Below are 19,818 nucleotides of genomic sequence, written 5' to 3' on the forward strand. Positions count from 1 at the left end.
CCTTGAGCTGCTCAAGATCTGGGCGCTCTTTGGCCACCACGGCCGCCAGGAGTTGGTCCTCGAGTCCGTCCCTGGTGACGAGGAAGTTGATGAGGGTGCACTGGGCCTGCATCTCCGGCTTGTAGTGAGGGTTGAAGTACTTGGTGTGTAGGATCAGGCGGAAGTTGGGGTGATACTCCACTTCCTTGTCACCGATCTTGATGAACCTGGCGGGGAGTGGAGGCAAGGGTCAACCCAGCGATGGGGACCCAGCTCAGATGGCCTTTCACACCTGCCCGGAGTTGTGCCCAGGCCAGCTGCTGCCCGAGCGCCCCCCTCTGGTTGCTGGAAAAGTGCTGCAGCTCTGCTCGGCCTGGAACGTGGCCTTCCGGACACCTCTGTCCTTGCTCAGTGCCTTACGCACCCCTGGCTGCACACGGGGCGACCCTGAGCCTTGGCAGAAACACCAGTGCACCCGGCCAGCCCCCTGAGGGGCAGCGGTGCGGGAGCCCCAGGGCTGCTGACCCACTGTGGGGTGGCTCCCTCTGGCCCCGTCTTTGCTCCCCCTCTTGCTGGTGGAGCTCACTTGGCTCCCTGCCCACCTGCATCGTACCAGGCCCTTCTCAGAGCCTTAGGCCCCAGCCTGTGGACCTGCCCCCTCTGAGTTCTGCCTACACCCCGGTGTCAACGGGTAGCTTCTGCCAGCCCTGACATGGCACACGTCCAGTTGAGTTACTTGTTTGATACTCTAAGGAGTAGCACCAGCTCAACGCATCAGCCGGTGAGTGGGCAGACGGAACGTGAGAGATCCACAGAACAGAATATTATTATTCAGCCACAAAAAGGAACGGGGTACTGAGATGTGCGACAACATGGAAGAACTTGAAAACACAGTGCCGAGGGAACAGAACCAGATCCGAAAAGAACAGCATGCATGGTTCTGTTTCCCTGGAGTGTCCACACGGGCAAATCCAGAGACAGGAAGTAGATCAGTGGTTCCTCAGGGCTTGGGAGGCAGGGGACCTGGAGAGACGCCCTGTGGGTGTGGCATCTCCTTTTAGGGCAGCAGCACTGTGGGGCTAGACAGAGGTGATGTCTGCACAAAACTGCGAGGGTATTAAAGGCCACCGCATTGCACGCTTTACTAGGTCAGATTCTCCAGAGCTCCTAAAGAGGGAAGGCATTCTCCAGGTTTGCAAAGTGCGTAAGAAAAGAAAGAAGAAAACGTCACTGTTAAAGGGCCCGTCTGGAGGGGCTCTCTAGTACCTGGGGTGCAGACAGTCCCCCCTGGACGGCTGCTCTTTCCAGCCTCCCCAGGCACTGGGCCTCCTTCACACCGGGCAGCGTCTGTGCAAGCCCCTGTCCACCCAGGGCAGTCCGTGCCTCCCATGGGATGCTCCCCCCAGTTAAACCTCAGGAAGGACACAACTTACTTTCCCTTTTTAATTGTGTTCCTGCCCAACAAAGGGTCCAGCACGGGGTCCACGGTCTCTCCAATGTTCTCGATGAGCAAGGTGTCCCCTTCTGAAACGGCCTGCTCAATGATGTCCAGGTAGCTACGGGCGCAGCACAGAGGCACGTCAATGCAGAGGGGCCTGTGAGGGGGCAGCTGCAGTCCCTGAGAGGTGGCCCTGGGGGAGGGGTGCCCTGGAGGCAGCCGAGGAGCCAGCGGCAGCCTCCTCCTCCCAGCAGCTAACTCATCCTTCCCTGGGAGGAGCTGGAGGCCGGGGAGCGGAGGGGAAGGGGCTGCTTAAGGCTGCAGGACCAACGCTGCCTGTCCCTGCCCCTCGCTGCCGAGCACATAGGAGGGTGGACAGGGCACTCGTCATCAGCCCACAGTTACAGCCACTGACTCTCATCTGGGGCAGGAACATAAACCACGAGGTGAGAAATGACCAGCCTGACGCCTCCTCCCCACAGGGCAGCAGTAGTGGGCAAGAGGAAGGGGCCCACGGTTGTCCCTGCTGATGCTTTTCCCTGGCACTGGACACCAGGGCCTGTGTGCCTGCAGCCATGAAGGTCCCCCTGTGCATGTGACAAACATGGCACACCCAGGACGTGTCTGCGGGCGCCGGGAGGGCCAGCCCACGCTGCCCGGCCGGGCTCTTGGGCTCTCGGCTCTCGGCCACGCACCTCTTCTGCCCCAGGCGGATGGATTTCAGCACGCTCCCGTATTTGGTCTTGATCCACTTGATCCCCTGAAGCTGGGCGTCCACAATCAGGGGCCAGCGCTCCGTGTTGCACAGGATGGTGGCATTCTCGGTGGACATGCGGTCGCTGGGAAGGCCCTGGTTGTTCCAGGAGGCCACATCTGCGTCATCTGTCAGCAGACTCAGGGGGTCCAGGCTTTCCGTGATCGGGATGGGGACCTGTGAGGGCGGGGGAACGTGCCCTGTGACTCACTGGACAGCTCGCTGCTCCGTGGTTAGACGCTGGTCGCGCTGGGCCAGCTGGAGGAGACGGCCCCGGTGTCACCCTGAAGGAGCAGCTTGGCCCCACCGCCAGAAGTGACGTCACCATGTCGAAACCCTGAAGGGCCGAGCCTCCGCCGGGAAGTGGGGTGCAGTGTGGCTGCGTCTGCCCGGGGCCTCCCCAGTTCCCCGAGTCACGGCCGTGGCTGTGTTTACCTTCAAACTGTTTATAAAAGGGATCCAAAACTTGTCCATCAGCTCATTTCGGTATTTCTTGGTGAAGTAGCCCACGTAGGAGACGAAGGCAGAGATCAGCAGGACGTCCCCACACAGGGTGATCCCTTGGCTCTTGAAGTTCTCCACTGATTCTGCCCAGCGGACATTTTCAGACGCTAATCCGCCGACCAGCCTGGAGTGGGGCATGAGCGCGGGTGGGGCAGGGCTGCCAGCCTGGCCCTCAGTGCTGTCCGTCTCCAGCCCCTCAAGCCCTCCCCGGGATCAGGGCTCCACCATGAGAACGCGTTGGAGAAGCAAAAAACGGACCCTGGGGGTGTGGTGTCCCTCGTCACCGTGCCCTGGCCTGTCTATGCTGATGCCGCCGGACCGTTTCACCCACTCTTGGTTCGTGGATGGTGAAGTCTGGGCAGGGACTGTGTGGCTACAGGACCACGTGGCATTCAGAGGGCACCTGGCCCTGCGAGACGGGAGACTCAGCACATGCGTCACCTTGCAGGCCACCAGCTTGAGGACGGTCCCTGAGCCTTGATGGCGCCCTGTGTGCCTGCAGCTGTGGCCCGTGTGTTCCAAGCCAGGTTGCCTGGTTGAGCAGGCTGAGGTCTGTTGGTGCGACCTCTGGCAGCCCTCATTTCTCAGTGACCCCGAGCAGAGGTCAGTCGGACCCCACGGGGGCAGTGTCTGTACTACCCTGGGGGGCTCCCAGGTCACGCTGACTCTGGGCAGTCACTGGCCACTGGGCAGAACACAATTAAGAGCCTGGCTCTAAAGGTGAGCACGGAAGCACGGGCACTCAAGCTCCCAAGCCACTCCGCCCGCCGTGGCCACTGAGAGCCCCGGGTGGTGACTGAGTGCGGCAGGCGAGGCAGGGCCCACGGGGGACACCACACGGGGGGCTCGGGGCTCAAGGTGGACGCTTCAGATGTTGTGGGCTAAATGACGTATGATCAGGGTTAGTGTCACATGCTTCTTTGTACTTTCCTGATGAGGCTGCTGGAGCGTTAACGTGACGGACTTGGGCCACATTTGCTTCCCAGTGGCCGCTCTGCCCTGGAGCCCCAATCCCTGAAGCTGGCTGGGCAGGGCCCTGGAAGCTGGCCCACCAGCTCCTGGGGAGAGCGGCCTGTGATGACGTCAGCCAGCCCCCCCCCCCCCCCCCCCGTCCCGCAGGGTCTGCTTCTGCAGATACAATCAACCTCGGATGGAAAATGTTTGGGAAAAAAATAGGGTAGGCACCGAGCACAGGCAGCATAGGCACCGAGCACGCGCAGGTAGTGTAGGCACCGAGCACGCGCAGGCTCTTTTCTTGTCACTAGTCCCTGAACATACAGCACAGTAACCACCTCTGGCTCTGGAACCCTTGGGGTGACCTAGAGAGGGCCTCAACTCTGCAGGAGGACGTGTGTAGGTTATGTGCTGCACCCGCAGACTTGGGTGTCCATGGGGAGAACCACGGAACCGTCAGTCCCCTGAGGACTGTGAGGGAGCATGCTGCCCCAGAGCCAGCCCCTGTGGACACAGTGTCCAGGCAGCTCTGCCAAAGGTCCAGTTTCCTCAAGGTTGCAGAGGGAAGGGGGGCGGCGGGCCAGCGAGCCTCCGCCAAAGTTCAGAAAGTCACAACATTTCCTCCCTCCAAGGCCTCTGAGGGCTGGTCCCTTCTGGGGGACCCAAGGGACAGGTGGGGTGTCCCTGAGAGCAGCCGTTACCTGTTAGCCAGTGAGATCACTCTGTTGGTGGCGTCAGCCTCCTGCTGACACTGGATTTTCTCCGCAGTTGCTTTCTCGAATGCTGACGTCAGGTTGCTCAAGTTGGCATTGAGTTCCTGCCAAAACAGGTGGAGAGCTCCTGGGACAGCAGGACCACCCCCGGGCAAGGGCTGGCTGGAGCCCCCCAGAGCACGCGGCCCTGGCATGCACCGGTCCCCGGTCCTGCTCCCAGGCCGTGCCACCCATCTGAAGCAGGTGCGCTTCCTGCATGCTGGGGAGGGAGCCCAGGCCTGGCACACACCAGGCACCGCTTTACCCTGAGCTGCACCCCAGTCCCGAAACAGGGCCTGACGGACCGCGTGGGCAGGCGGCGTGGGGCCTCGTGGGCCCACGGGGCGCTCACCGCGATCTTGTTTTTGATCCGGGTCAGCTTATCCTGCGCCTCGGCCAGCTCCGCGTTGGCCTCCTCCAGGGCCTGCCTCTTGGGCGCCACGTCGCAGTAGACCTCGTAGAAGCGCACGATGTTGATGCACCAGGAGCACAGGCCCGCGGCCGCCGTGGACTTGGAGCGGATGAACTCGGGGTCGAAGGTGGGGTTGCCTTGGTAGGGCCTGCGGGAGCAGAGGGCGCTGGGCAGGGCTGGCCAGGACGGGCCCATGCCTGCTTCCCAACCCTGGTCCTGCAGCGTGGGGCGCCCTAGCTGCGTGGGGCGAGGGCACGGGACAGCCACAGGAGGGGGCATTGGTTTTTTTTTGTTCCTTAGTGATTACAGAGAAAAATATGACATCGGACCTGGCCTCTGAAGTAGTTTTGGGGGTGGAGAATGGAGAGAGGTGACTTGAGTCCCATGTTCTAGATGGAAAGGAAACTAGAGTGTCTCAGGTGTCACAGAGCTGATGTCATCTTAATTCTTCAACTGCCCCCACAGGCAAGAATCCTGGGGTTCTGCGAGGACCTGCTGTGTTCACCTCATTTTTCTTTCTTTCTTTTTTTTTTTTTGGTACTGGGGATTGAACCCAGGGGTGCTTGACCACTAAGCCCCATCCCCAGTCCTCTTTATTTTTTGAGACAGGGTCTCACTAAGTTGTTGAGGCTGGCCTTGAACTTGCGATCCTCCTGCCCCAGCCTCCCAAGGGGCTGGAATTACAGGAGTGTGCCACTGTGCCTGGCTGTTTTTCCTTCTTACACTTTTTAAACTATTTCAGACTGACCTAAGGGTTTACAGCAGCTCAACACCATCCCTCACCAGTGGGGGTTGGGAAACACTGGGGTCCCTTGGGGTCCTGGTGGCCTCTTAGGGGGTCCCTGGACAAGGAACATGGGGCATGGGGGGTAGAAAACCAGCCGAAGTGCTCACATAATGGGGCAACTTGTGAGCCTACTGTCTGAAATCATGGGTTTAAAGTGGGGTCCCAGGGCTGGGGCTGGAGTCAGTGGTAGAGCGTTTGCCTTGCATGTGGAAGACACTGGGTTTGATTCTCAGCACAACATGAAAATAAATAAAATATTTATAATTCTAAAATATTATAAATAAATAAGTAAAGTAGGGTCCCCAGGTCCTTGCGCCACCTGAGGGAGGCCACTGAGCCTGTGGGGGCCTCCCTCCTGACATGGCCTCAATAGAGGACAGTGGAAGGAAAGAGAGACACAGGCACAGCCCCTGCAAGTGACCACTCTTGTGCACGTGCACCTGTGTGTACGTTAGGCAGGTGTGTGTGTGCTCACACACTCTGAATTTGTGTGTGCATGAGTGTGTGTGCACATGTGTGCATGGGTAATAGGCTTCTCTGGCAGGGACGGGCCTCTGTGGGGCCTGGCAGCCAGTCCCAGGGTCAGGCTGGGCCCCGGAGTTTCCTGCTGAGAGCTCATCAGCCATGTGCTTTGGCCCCCGGAGCTGAATGGGGAGGGAGCTGCCCCCATCTGCCCCCATCTGCCCCAGCTTCCTCAGGTGAGGGAGACAGGGTGGTGGGGTTCCCAAGGAGCCTGGGCCACGCTACACCCCAGGATCCCTAACCCTCAGGGGTGGCCCCATCTGCCCAGAGGTCACCTGAGTCTTTGGGTTCTCCCCGCTCAGCTCACCCCAAGACCCCACCCCCAGATAAGCACATGCCTAGGGGCTGCTGTGCTAGGGCTAGTCTGTCCCCAGGGGGCTGGTCTGGGTCGGGGGCTGGTCTCCCAGGAAGTGGTCTCCCAGGGGCTCATCTCCCTCTCAGGGGCTGGTCTGTCCCCCAGAGGCTGGGCCTCCCTCCCAGGGGCTGGTCTCCGAGGGGCCGCCCCTGGGGGATGGCTTCAGCAGGGAGACTGCAGGCATCCCGAGCAGGCGTCCCGAGGTGAGGAGGAGCTGCAGGGGTCTGGGACTCACTTGAACGCCTTCAGGCAGGCCTCGGGGATGTGCTCCTTGTCGAACTTCTTGAGGGAGTCCAGGAACGTGTCCACTTTGCCCATCATGATCTTCGCTGCCTTCCAGCTCTTGTCCTTGGGGATCTTGCCTCCGGGTGCCGTCAGAATCATGACAGCAGCCGTGACGTTGACCACAGCGTCCGGGGGGGACCCAAAGGACTTCAGCTCTGTCAGGTTGTTCTGCAGAGGACAGATGGGCACGGGCCTCGCCACCCAGCTCGGGGCCAAGGTGTCTCCTGCGGGTCCCTCACCCCCGTTTCCGCTTCCTCCGATACCTTGTTCAGAGTGTCCAGGGCCTCCTGTGCGGCCAGCAGGGCTGGCTCCGCCTTCGCCAGGTCCGTCTCACAAGCCTTCTGTTTCTCGGTGACATTCTAGGAAAAATCAGTGGGGGTCCTGCAGGGTCTGCTCCCGCAGGGGGACCAACCCTGCCTGGCTTGGAGGTCTCGGGACCACAGTGTGATCCCCCAGGACGGCCCCCTCGGAAAGTAGGTCCTCCTCGTTCAGGCCTGAGTTTGTTCACGTGCCTGTGTGTGCGCGTGTGCGTGTGTGTCTACATTTGATCTCTGGGTCAGCGGGGACCCTCTGACCTTCAGATGCCCACTAGAGACCAGAGGAGCTGGGAGAGAACAGGCTGTGAGGTCTGTGTCCTGTCCTGGATCTCAACTAGGCCACCTGCTAGTTTGCGACCTTGGGCAGGGGACTGGCCACCCCGAAGCCTCAGTTTCCTGTCTGCCTAATAGGCGTGTGGTTGAGCTATTGACATGAGAAAGGGGCCGAGCTCCTGGCTGCCCTGCCTGGCCTCCTCCCAGCCGGGGAAGCAGCCTGTCCTCCAGGGTGGACCTGCCGAGGGAGCAGCCTCTGCCATGTGGAGGGAGTGGCCGCTGCTGGAAGACTACTGGAAACCCCTGCCCAGACCCGACCCTGACGACACAAAGGCGTGTGGGGAGGGCCACAAGCCACAGTGCAGGACCCCGGGGCCATGAGGGTCTCTGCTGGAGACACCTCGAGCCATCGAGTGGTCTTTGCCTCAGCTGCTGCCAGGCCAGGGACGCCCCAGGCTCCGGGGGTCTTTTCCACATCTTCAAGGAGCAGCAGGTCTGAGTACCAGGCTCCAGGGGCGTCTTCTGCATCTTGTCCAAGTGCAGAAGGGACGCCACCCGGGAGAGCTGGCTGGGGCCGGTGGCCTCCGTCTCTCTCAGGCGCCTGGCGATGCCACCTCAGGGGCCTGGCCTGGCTTCGAGGATCTCAGCTGTGGGGCAGGCGTGTCTCTAAAAGCCCTCCTCTGGGCCAGCTGCCCCTGGCAGAGCTGCCCCCTGCTGTCCCCTGCATGGGAAGCTCTTTCCTTGGCCGGGTCTCCAGGCTTTCCGAGTCTGTGGTGCGGTCTGGCCCCCGGAGCCCCCCGCTGCCCTGCGGCGCCCACCTTGTTGATGATCTCCACCTTGACCTCCTCCTGGTCCGCGATGGCTTTCTCTTTGCTGACCTTCTCGGTCTCCACGCCGACCACCTGGATCAGCTTGTCTGCCTTCTCGTCCTTCAGCTTCAGCTCAGCCTCCTGAGCCGCCAGCGTGGCCTTCAAGTCGTCCACCTGGGGAAGGAGAGACCGGGGACGGCGAGCTGGGGCTGGGCCCACACGCTGCCCTGCACGGGCGGGCACGGGCGGCAGCCACGGGGCCTGCACAGCAGTGGGTTGGCGGCTTCCGCCTCCCAGGGACTCGGGGGAAGTCTCAGTTCACCAGTCATGCCCGCGGTGTCACAGGTGTCACAGGTGTCACAGGCGTCTCACAGGCGTGAGGCACCCCTGCTTCTCAGGCACAGCCGAGGCGACTGGGGAAGAAGGTTCCCCTAGGTCATGGTGTGGAGGGGCCGTGGGCGAAGGGCCCGGGGGCATTTTCTCTGGTCATGCTGGCCTTGAGATCCAGCCTCCTGGGCCGCAGGGTGGGCAGCACTGTGTGGGCCAGGCGCCCACCGCGAGACCCTGCAGCCCGGGCTCTCTGCTGGACCACACGTCTGTCCCTGGTCTCTGTCCCACAGCACTTGGCCTGTGTGGGACTTTCCCCGGGGTCGCCCGAGGCCCGCTGCCCACCTGAGAGGCTGTGCTCTGCAGCTTCCTGAGGCCACTCTCCAGCCGCTCCATCTTGGCCACCAGCTCCAGCCTCTTCCTGGCCAGCAGGTCCTGGTAGAGCTTGATGTGCTCCAGGAAGGTTTTGGGCGTGGTGTAGTTGTAGCGCCTCTCGGTCGCCAGGTACACCTTGGACATCTCGTTGACCGTGGTGTGCACGTAGGACATGAAGAGGCTGATGGAGGTCTTCACCTCCCGCTGTGGGGAGGAGGGGACAGGCTGGCACCCCCGGGCCCCATCCACATGTCCCCACTCCTGCTGGGGTCCCTAGCCTTGCTCTGAGGGCCCAGGGAAGAGGGACAGCTGCTGGCCACGGCAGATCAGCCGGGTGGGGCTTCCTGAACTCAGCCTGGGCCGTGGACAAGATGCACCAAGTCCCCTCTCAGCCATCAGAAGAGACTCAGGGGAGCAAGACTCCCACCCAGGGCCACTGCCCTAGAAATGGCCCCAGCAAGACTACTTTTAATTGTGGTCAATTTGGAAACGATCTCCTCAACCAAGGCTCCCTCAGCCCCCATGAGGTGGTCCTGGGGGCTGCTAGAGGCCATTCCTTGCTCCTTGGGGGCCACGTCTTGGGGACTGGAGACCTGAACCTGTGCCCTCCCCGCCTCACCGAAATGCCCTCCGTTTCCTCCAGGAAGCGAGCGCTGACGGACACCAGGGCATCTTCCGGCCACTCGTGGAACCAGTTGATGGCCGTGCAGTTGACCACGGCAGGGAATTTTCTTGCTCGAATACGCAGGCTGGAGCCCACGGGGGAGAAGCACAGAATCACCTAGATGTGGGACACAGGCCCGTGGCTCATTGGGGTGGCAGTGCCACGGCTGTCCTGTCATCTTCCAGCGAGCTCCTCTGGAAAGCGCCGTGGTCAGCAGGCCTCGGTGTCCACAGGCCTGGGGAGCACATCCTGGTTCTGGGTTTGCATGGTGACTGGGCACCACACTGAGAAGCGCCCAGCGGACGTCACGGCACTCACTAGCAATGTGAGGGTGCGGGGCGACCCTGACCCCTCCCTGAGCACCTCCTCCTTCTGAAGGAAAGGCTGGACCAGGAAGGGCCAGGGAGTGGCCTCCACGTTGAAGGGGGAGGACTGTGAACAGGAGGCCCGATCCCTCCTGGGTTCAGTCAGAGATACAGAGCTCCTGCAGGCCCCGAAGGACAGTGGCCTCTCCCAGACAAGATGGGGACTCCTGGGGCCCCAGCTGGGGAAGGGGCCGTCCCCCTCATCCTCTGTCCCTTCTCTCAGGGGCGAGGAGGTTGGTTCTCTGGACGTGCCATTGAACACAGCTGGCTTCATGCTCCTCTGACTTCCCAGCTCTCCCTGAGGTGACGGGTGCTCCTGGCCCCGGGACTGGCAGGGCCTGGTCAGGAAGCCCGGAGCCTGCAGCACCTCGGGGACTCCAGCCCCACAGCGGCCTCCGTTGCCAGAGGGACCCAGAGGGGAGCCGGAGAACCTGGTTCTATTGCACCAAGCAGGGGAGAAGGACCAGCAGCAGACTGTCAGGCTGTGGGTGGACCCTCCGCCGCGGCCACCCTGAGTTCCCAGGCAGAGGAAGCAAAGGCCCCTCTCAGTCTATGGCCTTCCCTACGCGGTGTTGAAGGCCGCGGTGCGTTTCTCTATGTCTTGGGGTGTCTCCGCCAGCCCCCAGGAAATGAATCTCCAGCTGCAGTTCATTAGGCTGTCCCCTCCCTGCCACCTGCACATGGCTAACAGCTTCCCGTGACCTGGGGAACAAGGACCCACCCTGGAGGGGACAGGGAACGGGCGGCTCCTGCCCGAGGCGGGTCCTACCTTGAGCTGCTTGCGCACTTTCTCAATGAAGAACTTCCAGCACGCCTCCCGCGTGTCCGTCATGCCCAGGGACTTCACTTGTGGTCGCATGGAGGAGATGATGTTCTCCACTTCGTCGTCCGCAAACAGCCCGGGGATCTCCCCGGAGGCCAGCAGGTCATTGATCAGCACCAGGAACTGCTCCTCGGCTACCTGGGAGTCCGTCATCAGGAACACGGAGGGCACGTTCTTCACAGCAGCCTTTATGTACTGGGCGGCCAGGTCCATCTGGGCCAGACGAGGACATGTTGGGAGACCTTGACCATCTGGGCTAGAAGCACCCTCCAGAGCCACCCAGAGCTGGACACCCTCTAGAGCCACCCAGAGCTGGACACCTCCAGAGCCACCCAGAGCGTCCTGGGAAGGTGCAGGGCTCTGGAGGGACACCTAAATCCATGACAGGAACACAGCCTGCTGCTGGGACCGCCAGGTGCCCATCCATGGGCAGGGGACACACACTGCATGGTCCTTGGCAAGGAAGGACATTCTGAGACCTGTGACAACACAGTGAATCCTTAGGATGTCATGCCAAGGGAGCTGCTGGCGCAAGCCACCCAGGACAGAATCTGCAGGTCCCTGGCACAGAGATGGAAGCAGAGGAGGCACGGCCAGGAGCCGTGGGGGACATGGGGTGCCGTGTAACAGGGAGAGGGTCTGTTTCCAAATCAGAGAGTCCTGCCGGTGGCCGGTGGTGAGGTGACAGTGGGGGTGACCGTGAAGCCACCAAAGGCCACCAAAGGGTGAATCATTTGTCACGTGTAGGTTACCACACACGCAAAAGGCAGGAGCCCATCGACACCTCACGGGGAAACCCTGGGGGAGGCCGTCAGCAGGCACACCCAGGCTGGGACTGGGGACCAGCCCTGCGACCCGTGGACGGCCCTGAGTGGGCCACCTGCGGCCTGACACTGCCCCGGCCCAGCAGGTGTACAGAAGACCAGCAGCTCGAATCCAGAAGTCTCAGTGAAGAGAAATCCCAACAGAAAGCAGGTTGCAGGGTACGAACAACCTGCCATCTTTGAGAAAATCTTTGCCCACTGGCCTGCGTGTGCCCACTGAGAAATGCCTGCCGGGAGAACCCAAGCACTGGTGTGAATCTTCAGGGCCTCACTGACTTGCTTCTCTGCAGTACCCAAGTAACTGATTTTGCTGGTGGGGATGGGCCCAGGGAGCTCCACTGCTGAGCTACATCCCCAGACCTTTTTATTTTTATTTTTTGAGACAGGGCCTCGCTCAGCTCTTGAGCTGCTGGGGTCACAGGTGGGCCGCTGCCCCAGCCTTCAATTTTTTTTTTTTTGATAAGACCCACGGGCATCTGTGGTGTTGAACACGTCCATCACAGGCACCTGAGTGACCCGTCCTCTCCTGAGGAGTGACTCCCCCTCCCTCGAGTCTCTGTTCAGAGCTCCTCTCGCAGGGCAGCTGGCTGGGGCCCGCCTGGGGTCAAAAGCAAGCCTCGAATTCCACATCTTTTGACAAGCTACAACATTTAGAAGGCCTCCAATAATAGGCATCTCCTTCACTTAGAAAGCTGAAGGCCCTCGAAGGTAGAGGGCCAGGAGGTGGGAGCTGGGGTCACCCAGATGTGGCTGTCCCAGTGCAGCCTGCGCCTCGCCTCCTGTGGTCCTCACTGGGGCTTCGGCCAGCAGACCCTGCACCCCATGTGTGCCCTCTGGCTGGGCTCCGACCAGCTCCATGTAGGCCACCTGGCCAGCGCCTGCCCCCTGGCACAAGGGCAGGGAGATGGAGTCTAGCTCAGAGCAGTCCCGGGTCTCTTCTTGAGCACATCAACCATCCTCTCTGGACTGACCGTGTTTGCTGGGGCTCCCTGGGGGAGCAGGCCTGTTCCCACTGGGGTGACACCCCTGGGTTACCCCCATGAAGGGCCAAGCTCATACCTCCTGGCCTTTACTTGTTGAGAGCCACAGTTTAGTCGGAATGACGCCTGGCATTTTGCTAGAGGGAATGGTTGAAAGGTGACCCTGCTCTGGGATTAGGGGGCTCGGGGGATTAGGGTGGATCCTGGGGTGGGGAATAGGGCAGCTCCAGGATTAGGGCGGATCCTGCTGGGATTAGGGCGGATCCTGCTGCCTCGGGCGCTCGCTGCTTTGGAGTTGAGTTCCCACGGGGTTCCGGGAGAATTGGCACGTGGAGCCCGGTGGAGGGAGTGTGTTCCCGGGAAGTGTGTGTAGAGTGCCGGTGAGAGTTCGGGAATAAAGAGTTGCTGTTTGAACCTATAAGGCTTTTTGGCGGCTTGGTTATTTGTGCCCAGCCAGACTGCGGCATTTACTTCCAAGGAGGACGGGTGACACTCTGAGGGCAGCCAGCTGCCAAGTGACCCTCACCTTGAGGTCCGGGATGCCATAGCCCTTCTTGAGGGTGATCTGGAACACGTCCAGGGCGCTGATGTAGGCGGCCAAGCGCGAGAGGCTCTGCTTCCCGCTGCCGCCCACCCCCACCAGCAGCGCGTTGCCGCGGGGCGACTCTAGGATGCGGTTGATCTTGCAGACATGCGCCACGGCGTCTTCAAACAGCACCTGTGGAGGGGACCAGGCTCATGGAGGGTCTGCCTGGCACGCAGACCCTCACCAGCCCCTGGGCAGCAGGTAGCACGCTGGGGTGCCCACTGGGAGTCACGCAGCCTGTGGGATGCCCCTCAGACGTTCACAGCTGCGCCCCCTCAGCTGTGGGTTCACTTTGCCACGGTTTCAGTTTCCAAAAATATCACGTGGAAAGTTCCAGAAATAATTAATTGATATGTTTTAAATAGTTTTCATTAGAGTATATGGTCACAGTGATTCTATTTTGTTGTTAGTTGTTATTATTAGTCTCTTACTGTGCCTAATTTATTGTTTTCTGGTGCTGGGGATGGAACCCAGGGTGCTTCACCACTGAGCTACACCCCCAGCCCTTTTTATCTCTATTTTGGGACAGAGTGTCCTTGACCTGCCCTCCTCCTGCCTCGGCTCCAGCAGCTGGGATTCCAGGGGTGCCACCGCTCCCAGCTCTGGCTTACACGCGAGGCCTTGTCACAGGCACGCGGGGAGAAACCCTGTGTGCACTCCGGTGGTCTCAGGCAGCCTTGGGCTCATGGCACCTGTGCCTGGGGGCGCTGCTGTGTGGAGACAGGAAAGCCAGTCTCTGCCATGCGTCCTTGGCTTGTGCCAACAGCCCTGGCACCACTCACCAAGTTCATGACGGCATTGACTTCGTTGTAGCTGTCCAGGACGTCCACCAGCAGCTTGTTCAGATGAGCCACGTCGGTCACGTTGAAGTACTTGGGGTCACCAATCCCTTGGACAAAGTGGCAGAAGATATTCGGTTTGGCAAACATGTGCTCCTCACCGAGTTCCTGGAAACCAGAGACCAGATACTTGCGTTTTTGCCTCCGCGGCACAGGTATGAACTGGTGTCCTGAGGACTTTGCTAAGGTGGCCTAGAGGCTTTAGGATGCCAGGGACCCAAACCATGGCTGCCGCTGGCCCTGCAAACCACGGGCATCCTTGGTGGGATGCTCCAATCCCCCATTCGTGGAAGGAATGGACGGTCCTAAGAAGCTGCACCAGGGAGTGACCTTGGCCAGATTATACCGCTGTGTTGTGTGTGTGAGTGTGTAACAGCACTTCCGTCAGTGTGCACAACTAGGGTGCACCCATGAAAACCGGGGGTCCACACAGAAACGCAGCAGGGCACGAGGAACGAGGCCAGGGGGGATGGAGGGCGCCCTTCCACTCCAAGTGGTCAGCTCCTTCTCACTTGGGTCCACTGTCACATGACTGAGTCATCCTGTGGGACCACCCGTGGCCATCCCCACCCCAGGGGCCCTTCCCAGAGGACTGCAGTCCCCACTAGCCACAGGCACTCCCTGTCCCTCTTGGAGCCTCCCTGGGCTCAGCAGAGGGAGCTGGTGGCTTGACTTACATCAAAGAACTTCTTGGTGGAGGCCACCGTGACCCTGTGCAGGGTTTCCTGGTCTTTCTTGTCCACCATTTTGTCCCCATACACTCGCTCAGCCTCATGCAGCCAAAGGCGGACCAGGTCCAGGGGGACCTTCAGGATCTCTGCTGTGGAGAACAAGAGTCCCTGCCCCACAGCAGGGTGGTCAGCGTCTTCTGCTGCCTTGGGAAGGGATAGCTCGTGCTGGACACAGGTGGACTGTCAGCGTGGCTGCTTCCCGGAGGACCTGCTGAGCTGCAGCACAGCTTCTCCCCGGCCCAGGGAAGCAACCTGCCCCTGAGGCCATGTACATCCAGGCCAGCGTGGGTCTGGCCCCTGAAGATGAGGGAGTCTCCTCACCGTCAGGTCAGGGGCTCATTCTCCAGTGGGTGCACGATTGACAAGGAGCCAGATTATCAAAGGCACAGTGTTTGGGTCCAGTCCTGGATCAGCCACGTATTGGCCAAGCAGCCTCCGGCCAGCTCAGCGAGGGCTACTCACCAGGCACCCTCTGGGCCCTGGAGCTACAGTGATGGCAGACAGACCCTGTGTTTGAAAAGCTGATGATCTAGAGAAGACACAGAGGCAGGTGAACTAAATAACAAGGGAGTGACCTGTCACGGTGTGTGCTAGGAATGTCATAGGAGGGCAAGGAGGTGGAGGTGTGGGTCGCAGCGAGCTGGCACAGCGCGAGGAGACAGGCAGGACTTAGCCTCCTTGAGCCTCAGAGGCCCCTCCATAAACCTGGAACAAGAGTCCCAGCTTTGCATGTTGCTTGGAGAGAAAATGGAGTGTAAGTGACCAGACCTAATGCCTGACTCAGACCAGGCAGCCAATAAATGAGAAGGAATATCATCACCACCATCACCACCATCGTCATCCTCATCACTACCATCGTCACCATCACCACCATCACCACCGTCCTCACTGTCACCATCATTGTCACCATCACCACCGTCCTCACTGTCACCATCACCATCATCCTCATTGTCACCGTCACCACCATCACAATCATTATCACCACCATCCTCACTGTCACCATCACCACCACCATCACCACCGTCCTTACTGTCACCATCACCACCACCATCACCACCATCCTTACTGTCACCATCATTGTCACCATCACCACTGTCCTCATTGTCACCATCACCATCATCCTCATTGTCACTGTCACCACCATCACAATCATTATCACCACCATCCTCACTGTCACCATCACTGTCACCATCACCACCACCATCACCACCATCCTCATTGTCACCATCACAATCATTATCACCACCATCCTTACTGTCACCATCATTGTCACCATCACTACCACCCTCATTGTCACCACCACCACCACCACCACCACCATCACCACCATCACCACCATCATTGTCCCCATCACCACCATCAGCAGCATCAGCACCATCATTACCATCATCAACCCAGTCACTGTCCCCACCATCACCATCACCGTCACCATCACCATCATCAATCTGCACTCACTTTGCCTTCTCTCCCGAGAGAGGCAGAGGAAGAGCGCACCAGGGGTGAAGCACGTGACCAGTACCTGGAAGATGTTGGAGAGGTCCCTGAGGTTGAAGACATAATGGAACTTGATGGCCGTGGGAAGAAACGTTGAGGTCACTTTCTGATGCAAGGCTGTTAGGGGAAAAGACATGCGTTGTGATGTGCGCCTCATGGCCTAGGGGAGCACAGAGCTTAACGTTTCTCCAGCAAGTGGACCATGAAATGGTGACGATTTAAGTGAGAAAGCTGCAAAGCTTCCTGAGGAGCGGGGCAGCCTGCTGCTGCTGCTGTACTGGCTCGTGGCCCCGTCCTGGACTTCTGTGCTCGGCGTCCCCTGAAGCAGTTTAGCCACGTATCTCCTGCTGCAATGCGGCATCATTTAAGACCTACTGATTCCAAGGTATAGATAAAACATTCACCAGGGGAAATATGAGGAACCGCCAGCCCCACACAGCAGTGAGGGCCGCAGCTGGCAGCTTACCCAGGGCTGCAGCCACCAGCTGGCTGCTCATCCTATGGACCACCATGGAGGCCGAGCGGTAGGACAGGTGCTGCATCAGGATTGTGCTGTAGATGGTCATGAGGGCGTCCTGGCCAGGGAAGCTCACGGCGAACACGCAGAAGTGGCGCTGTCCCGGGAGAACCAGAGTCTTCTGTCAGGCAGCTCTAGGGGACCAGCTGGTGGCCAGGGCCACCTTCTTGGGAGAGGAGACCCCGTCCTCACTGCCTAACATCATCTAACTTTGGGACATGGTCAGGATGGACAGTTTCCCTCTTTGTGCCTTGCAGGTGAGGTCACATTAACTATCGATTGGATATGAAACAGCCACTCACTTCCTGCTGTCGAGAAGCATTTGTGGGGGCAGAGATGTGGCTCAGAGGGGGCCCGGGTTTGTAGCTCAGGTCTCCACCATGCCTCCGTGATTTAGGGGTGAGAGCTGTCTGAGCAGGATTGCACACAGGATGCTGGGTGTCCTACTAAATCCAAGCTTTAGATATGCCACAAATACAAAGGTCTCTTTTAGTTTAAGTATGTCTCATGCAATATTTGGGACATATTTGTACTAGAAAGGGCATTTGTGGCCTGGCTGGAATTCAGACTTCACTGGGTGTCTGCATGTTTACTTGCTAATTATGGCAGCGCTAGGGGGTCCTAAGGAGGGCTGGCTGGTGGCTTGTTCTCCAGCCTCCCTCAGTCTCCTGACATTCTGAAAGGCTAGGGAGCCCCCGAGAACACCCCGAACCAATGCTTTTATTCTCAAGCAAGCCTCGGACCCCAGGCCGTGGCCGAGATGAGTTTGGTTCCTGCTCACCTGCAGTCTTGGGTCAATGGTGAAGGATCCAGCGGTGGGGTTCATGCAAGCCACGTACTGACAGTTATGGACATCCTTCAAGGTCAGCTTATGCCTGTCGTACCTGTGCCAGGGAGACCAGCATGACCACCCGGCCCCCAGGACTGCCGTGAAGGTGGTTGAAGAAAGAATCTCAGTAATACCAACTGGATGACAAACAGCCAAGTTTACCTCTTGCTTTCAAGGGAAAAAACAAAATAATATTTTTTTATACTGGGGATTAAACTCAGGGGTGTGCTACCACCGAGACACCCCCCCCCCCCAACCCTTTTGATTTTTTATTTGGAGGCTGGTTCTCAGTAGGTTGCTGAGGCTGGCCTTGAACTTGCAATCCTCCTGCCTCAGCCTCCCGAGTCGCTGGGATTACAGGTGTGCACCTCCACATCTGGCCTTCAAGAAAAAAATCTGAAACAGGCGGCAGAAGAATGTTCCGTAGTACAGGCCTGGGGTCACATCCTTGCTCCTTCCTTGGGTGCGACAGGGTGCTGGGTAAGTTGGCTAACCTCTGTGGGCCTCGGTATTCTGTTTTTGGGTACTGGGGATTGAAGCCAGAGGTGGTCTCCCACTGAGCTACAGCCCCAGACTTTTTAATTTTGAGACAGGGTCTCTCTTAAGTTGCTTAGGGTCTCCCTGAGTTGCTGAGGCTGGCCTTGAACTTGCAGTTCTCCTGCCTCAGCCTCCTGAATTGCTGGGATTCAGGAGTGCACCATGGTGCCCAGCAAGGGCCTTGACATTCTTATCTGTGCAGTGGGTCCCTGTGGGGACTGCGAGAGTGAGTGCATGAAAAGACACGGGGGGCAGGCCACTGGGACACAGCCACGAGTGATAAGTGCTTCCTGTCCCTGGACATTTTGGTTACTGACAGCATTGCTGCCCAGCGCTCTCCTTACCCCGGCTCTGACGGGTGTGTTCCGGGGCCAGCCCGGGCTGTCTTCCCCGTCCCTCTTACTTTTCCCTCTCCTCCATCATTCCTTTCTTTCTGGGGTGGGGGTGCTGCCTCGTGCTGACCTACAGGAAGCCCTTGTGGATCCGATGTGGACCCTCCTGTCCTGTTGGCCGTCCCATTTCTTCATGGTCTCCCTTGTTGAAGGATGTGGATGTCAATCACAGCATTCACGTTTCCAGCCCTGGGCTCTGCCTGCGCCTTCCCTGCCCCCCTTCCTAGGCTCACAGAGGTGTGTTCTTCCGTGAACCTTACACTTGACCTCCCGCCAGGGGGGTCTGCACTCCCTGTTGTCCCTGAGTGTCTTTTCCTGCTGCCTCCTGACACACCCACCCTGTCACCATGGAGCCACCTGGACCTGAAACTCCAGAGGAATCCTGAAAACCGAAGTCTGACTCCCGCCCCCCAGGGTTCTCCAGGTTAAACTCCGGGGAGGTGTGGACCCAGGCGCCATCCCTCTTACTTCCCTTGGCCCCACAGGCCAGCCTGCAGCACCCACGGTCTGGGGCATCCTGCCGGCCCTCCAGCGGGTGCTCTGAGAGCCACTGCTGCTCTGCGGGGAAGGCAACCCTGGAATTGGCCCTGACACTCGGGAGTGCAGGGACGGGAGCCGGCAGCCCAAGCCCTCCGCGGGCTCCTGGACTCCTTTGGCATCAGGCTCCTTTGGCACCTGGGCATGGCCTGGGCCACTTGCCCATTTTGAGAGATAGGATGAACTGAACGTACGGATCTTTCCAAATCGCAAACCTAAGCATGTCACGCTCTGTCCAGTCTGCCCCAAGGTCCTGGGGACCCCTCTGTGGCTTTGTCACTGCACCGTACCCCTCGCCTTCCATGCCCCGTGGCTGGGGGAGGCCCTCTGCCTGTGCCCAGGCTCACAGAGTCCCCCACACGTGGCCTGTAGCTCCGCCCCCTGTCACTTGGCCCCGCCCCCTGTACCCCTTGGCTCCACCCACTGGCTCCGCCCCACAGCCCCCCTTACCAATGCCCGTGGTCCATGTGCTGCCGGATGAGGGTGTGCGGGGCCACTGTCCCATACTTGTCCACCTCAGGCATGTTCATGTCGTCGATGAAGTAGATCAGCTTCTTGGTGCCTGGTGGCCCATAGTTCCTCCCCGATTTCTTCTCCAGCGGCTTCTCGAGCACACCTGGGGTGGGCAGAGGGTCAACCACTGCCCCAGTCCTGGCCCCAACCCACTTCCCAGAGGAAACGGGGTGGGAGCTGGCTAGGGTCATGATCGCTGAATGCAGCTGCCCAGGGAGTGGCCCTCAGGGACCCCGAGAGAGGCGGGCAGGGGTCTGCCGTGCAGCCTCGGCTCCCCCAGTCCCAGAGCAGACAGAACCCTGGGAGGCTGGAGTGGCAGGAAGCTGGAGCCACCACCTGGGACT

At 59.7% G+C, this 19,818-nt stretch overlaps 1 protein-coding gene across 1 annotated transcript in view; it reads right to left on the reverse strand.

The window, feature by feature from the left end:
* Dnah17 (dynein axonemal heavy chain 17) overlaps window positions 1–19,818 on the reverse strand; it is a 93,836-nt gene that overhangs the window by 18,402 nt on the left and 55,616 nt on the right. The window contains exons 47-65 of the mRNA XM_027923945.3: window positions 19,412–19,577; window positions 17,448–17,550; window positions 16,616–16,763; window positions 16,175–16,266; window positions 14,602–14,763; window positions 13,868–14,032; window positions 13,026–13,217; window positions 10,642–10,908; window positions 9,463–9,624; window positions 8,814–9,047; window positions 8,151–8,315; window positions 7,006–7,101; window positions 6,693–6,910; window positions 4,734–4,941; window positions 4,331–4,446; window positions 2,607–2,799; window positions 2,113–2,348; window positions 1,413–1,535; window positions 2–206 (exon numbers count right to left, since the gene is read on the reverse strand). Coding sequence (XP_027779746.2) covers window positions 2–206; window positions 1,413–1,535; window positions 2,113–2,348; window positions 2,607–2,799; window positions 4,331–4,446; window positions 4,734–4,941; window positions 6,693–6,910; window positions 7,006–7,101; window positions 8,151–8,315; window positions 8,814–9,047; window positions 9,463–9,624; window positions 10,642–10,908; window positions 13,026–13,217; window positions 13,868–14,032; window positions 14,602–14,763; window positions 16,175–16,266; window positions 16,616–16,763; window positions 17,448–17,550; window positions 19,412–19,577 — 3,251 coding nt within the window. The remainder of the gene's footprint in view (window position 1; window positions 207–1,412; window positions 1,536–2,112; window positions 2,349–2,606; window positions 2,800–4,330; window positions 4,447–4,733; window positions 4,942–6,692; window positions 6,911–7,005; window positions 7,102–8,150; window positions 8,316–8,813; window positions 9,048–9,462; window positions 9,625–10,641; window positions 10,909–13,025; window positions 13,218–13,867; window positions 14,033–14,601; window positions 14,764–16,174; window positions 16,267–16,615; window positions 16,764–17,447; window positions 17,551–19,411; window positions 19,578–19,818) is intronic.

Source organism: Marmota flaviventris, chromosome 17 (assembly GCF_047511675.1).
Source record: "Marmota flaviventris isolate mMarFla1 chromosome 17, mMarFla1.hap1, whole genome shotgun sequence".
Taxonomy (NCBI): Eukaryota; Metazoa; Chordata; class Mammalia; order Rodentia; family Sciuridae; genus Marmota; species Marmota flaviventris.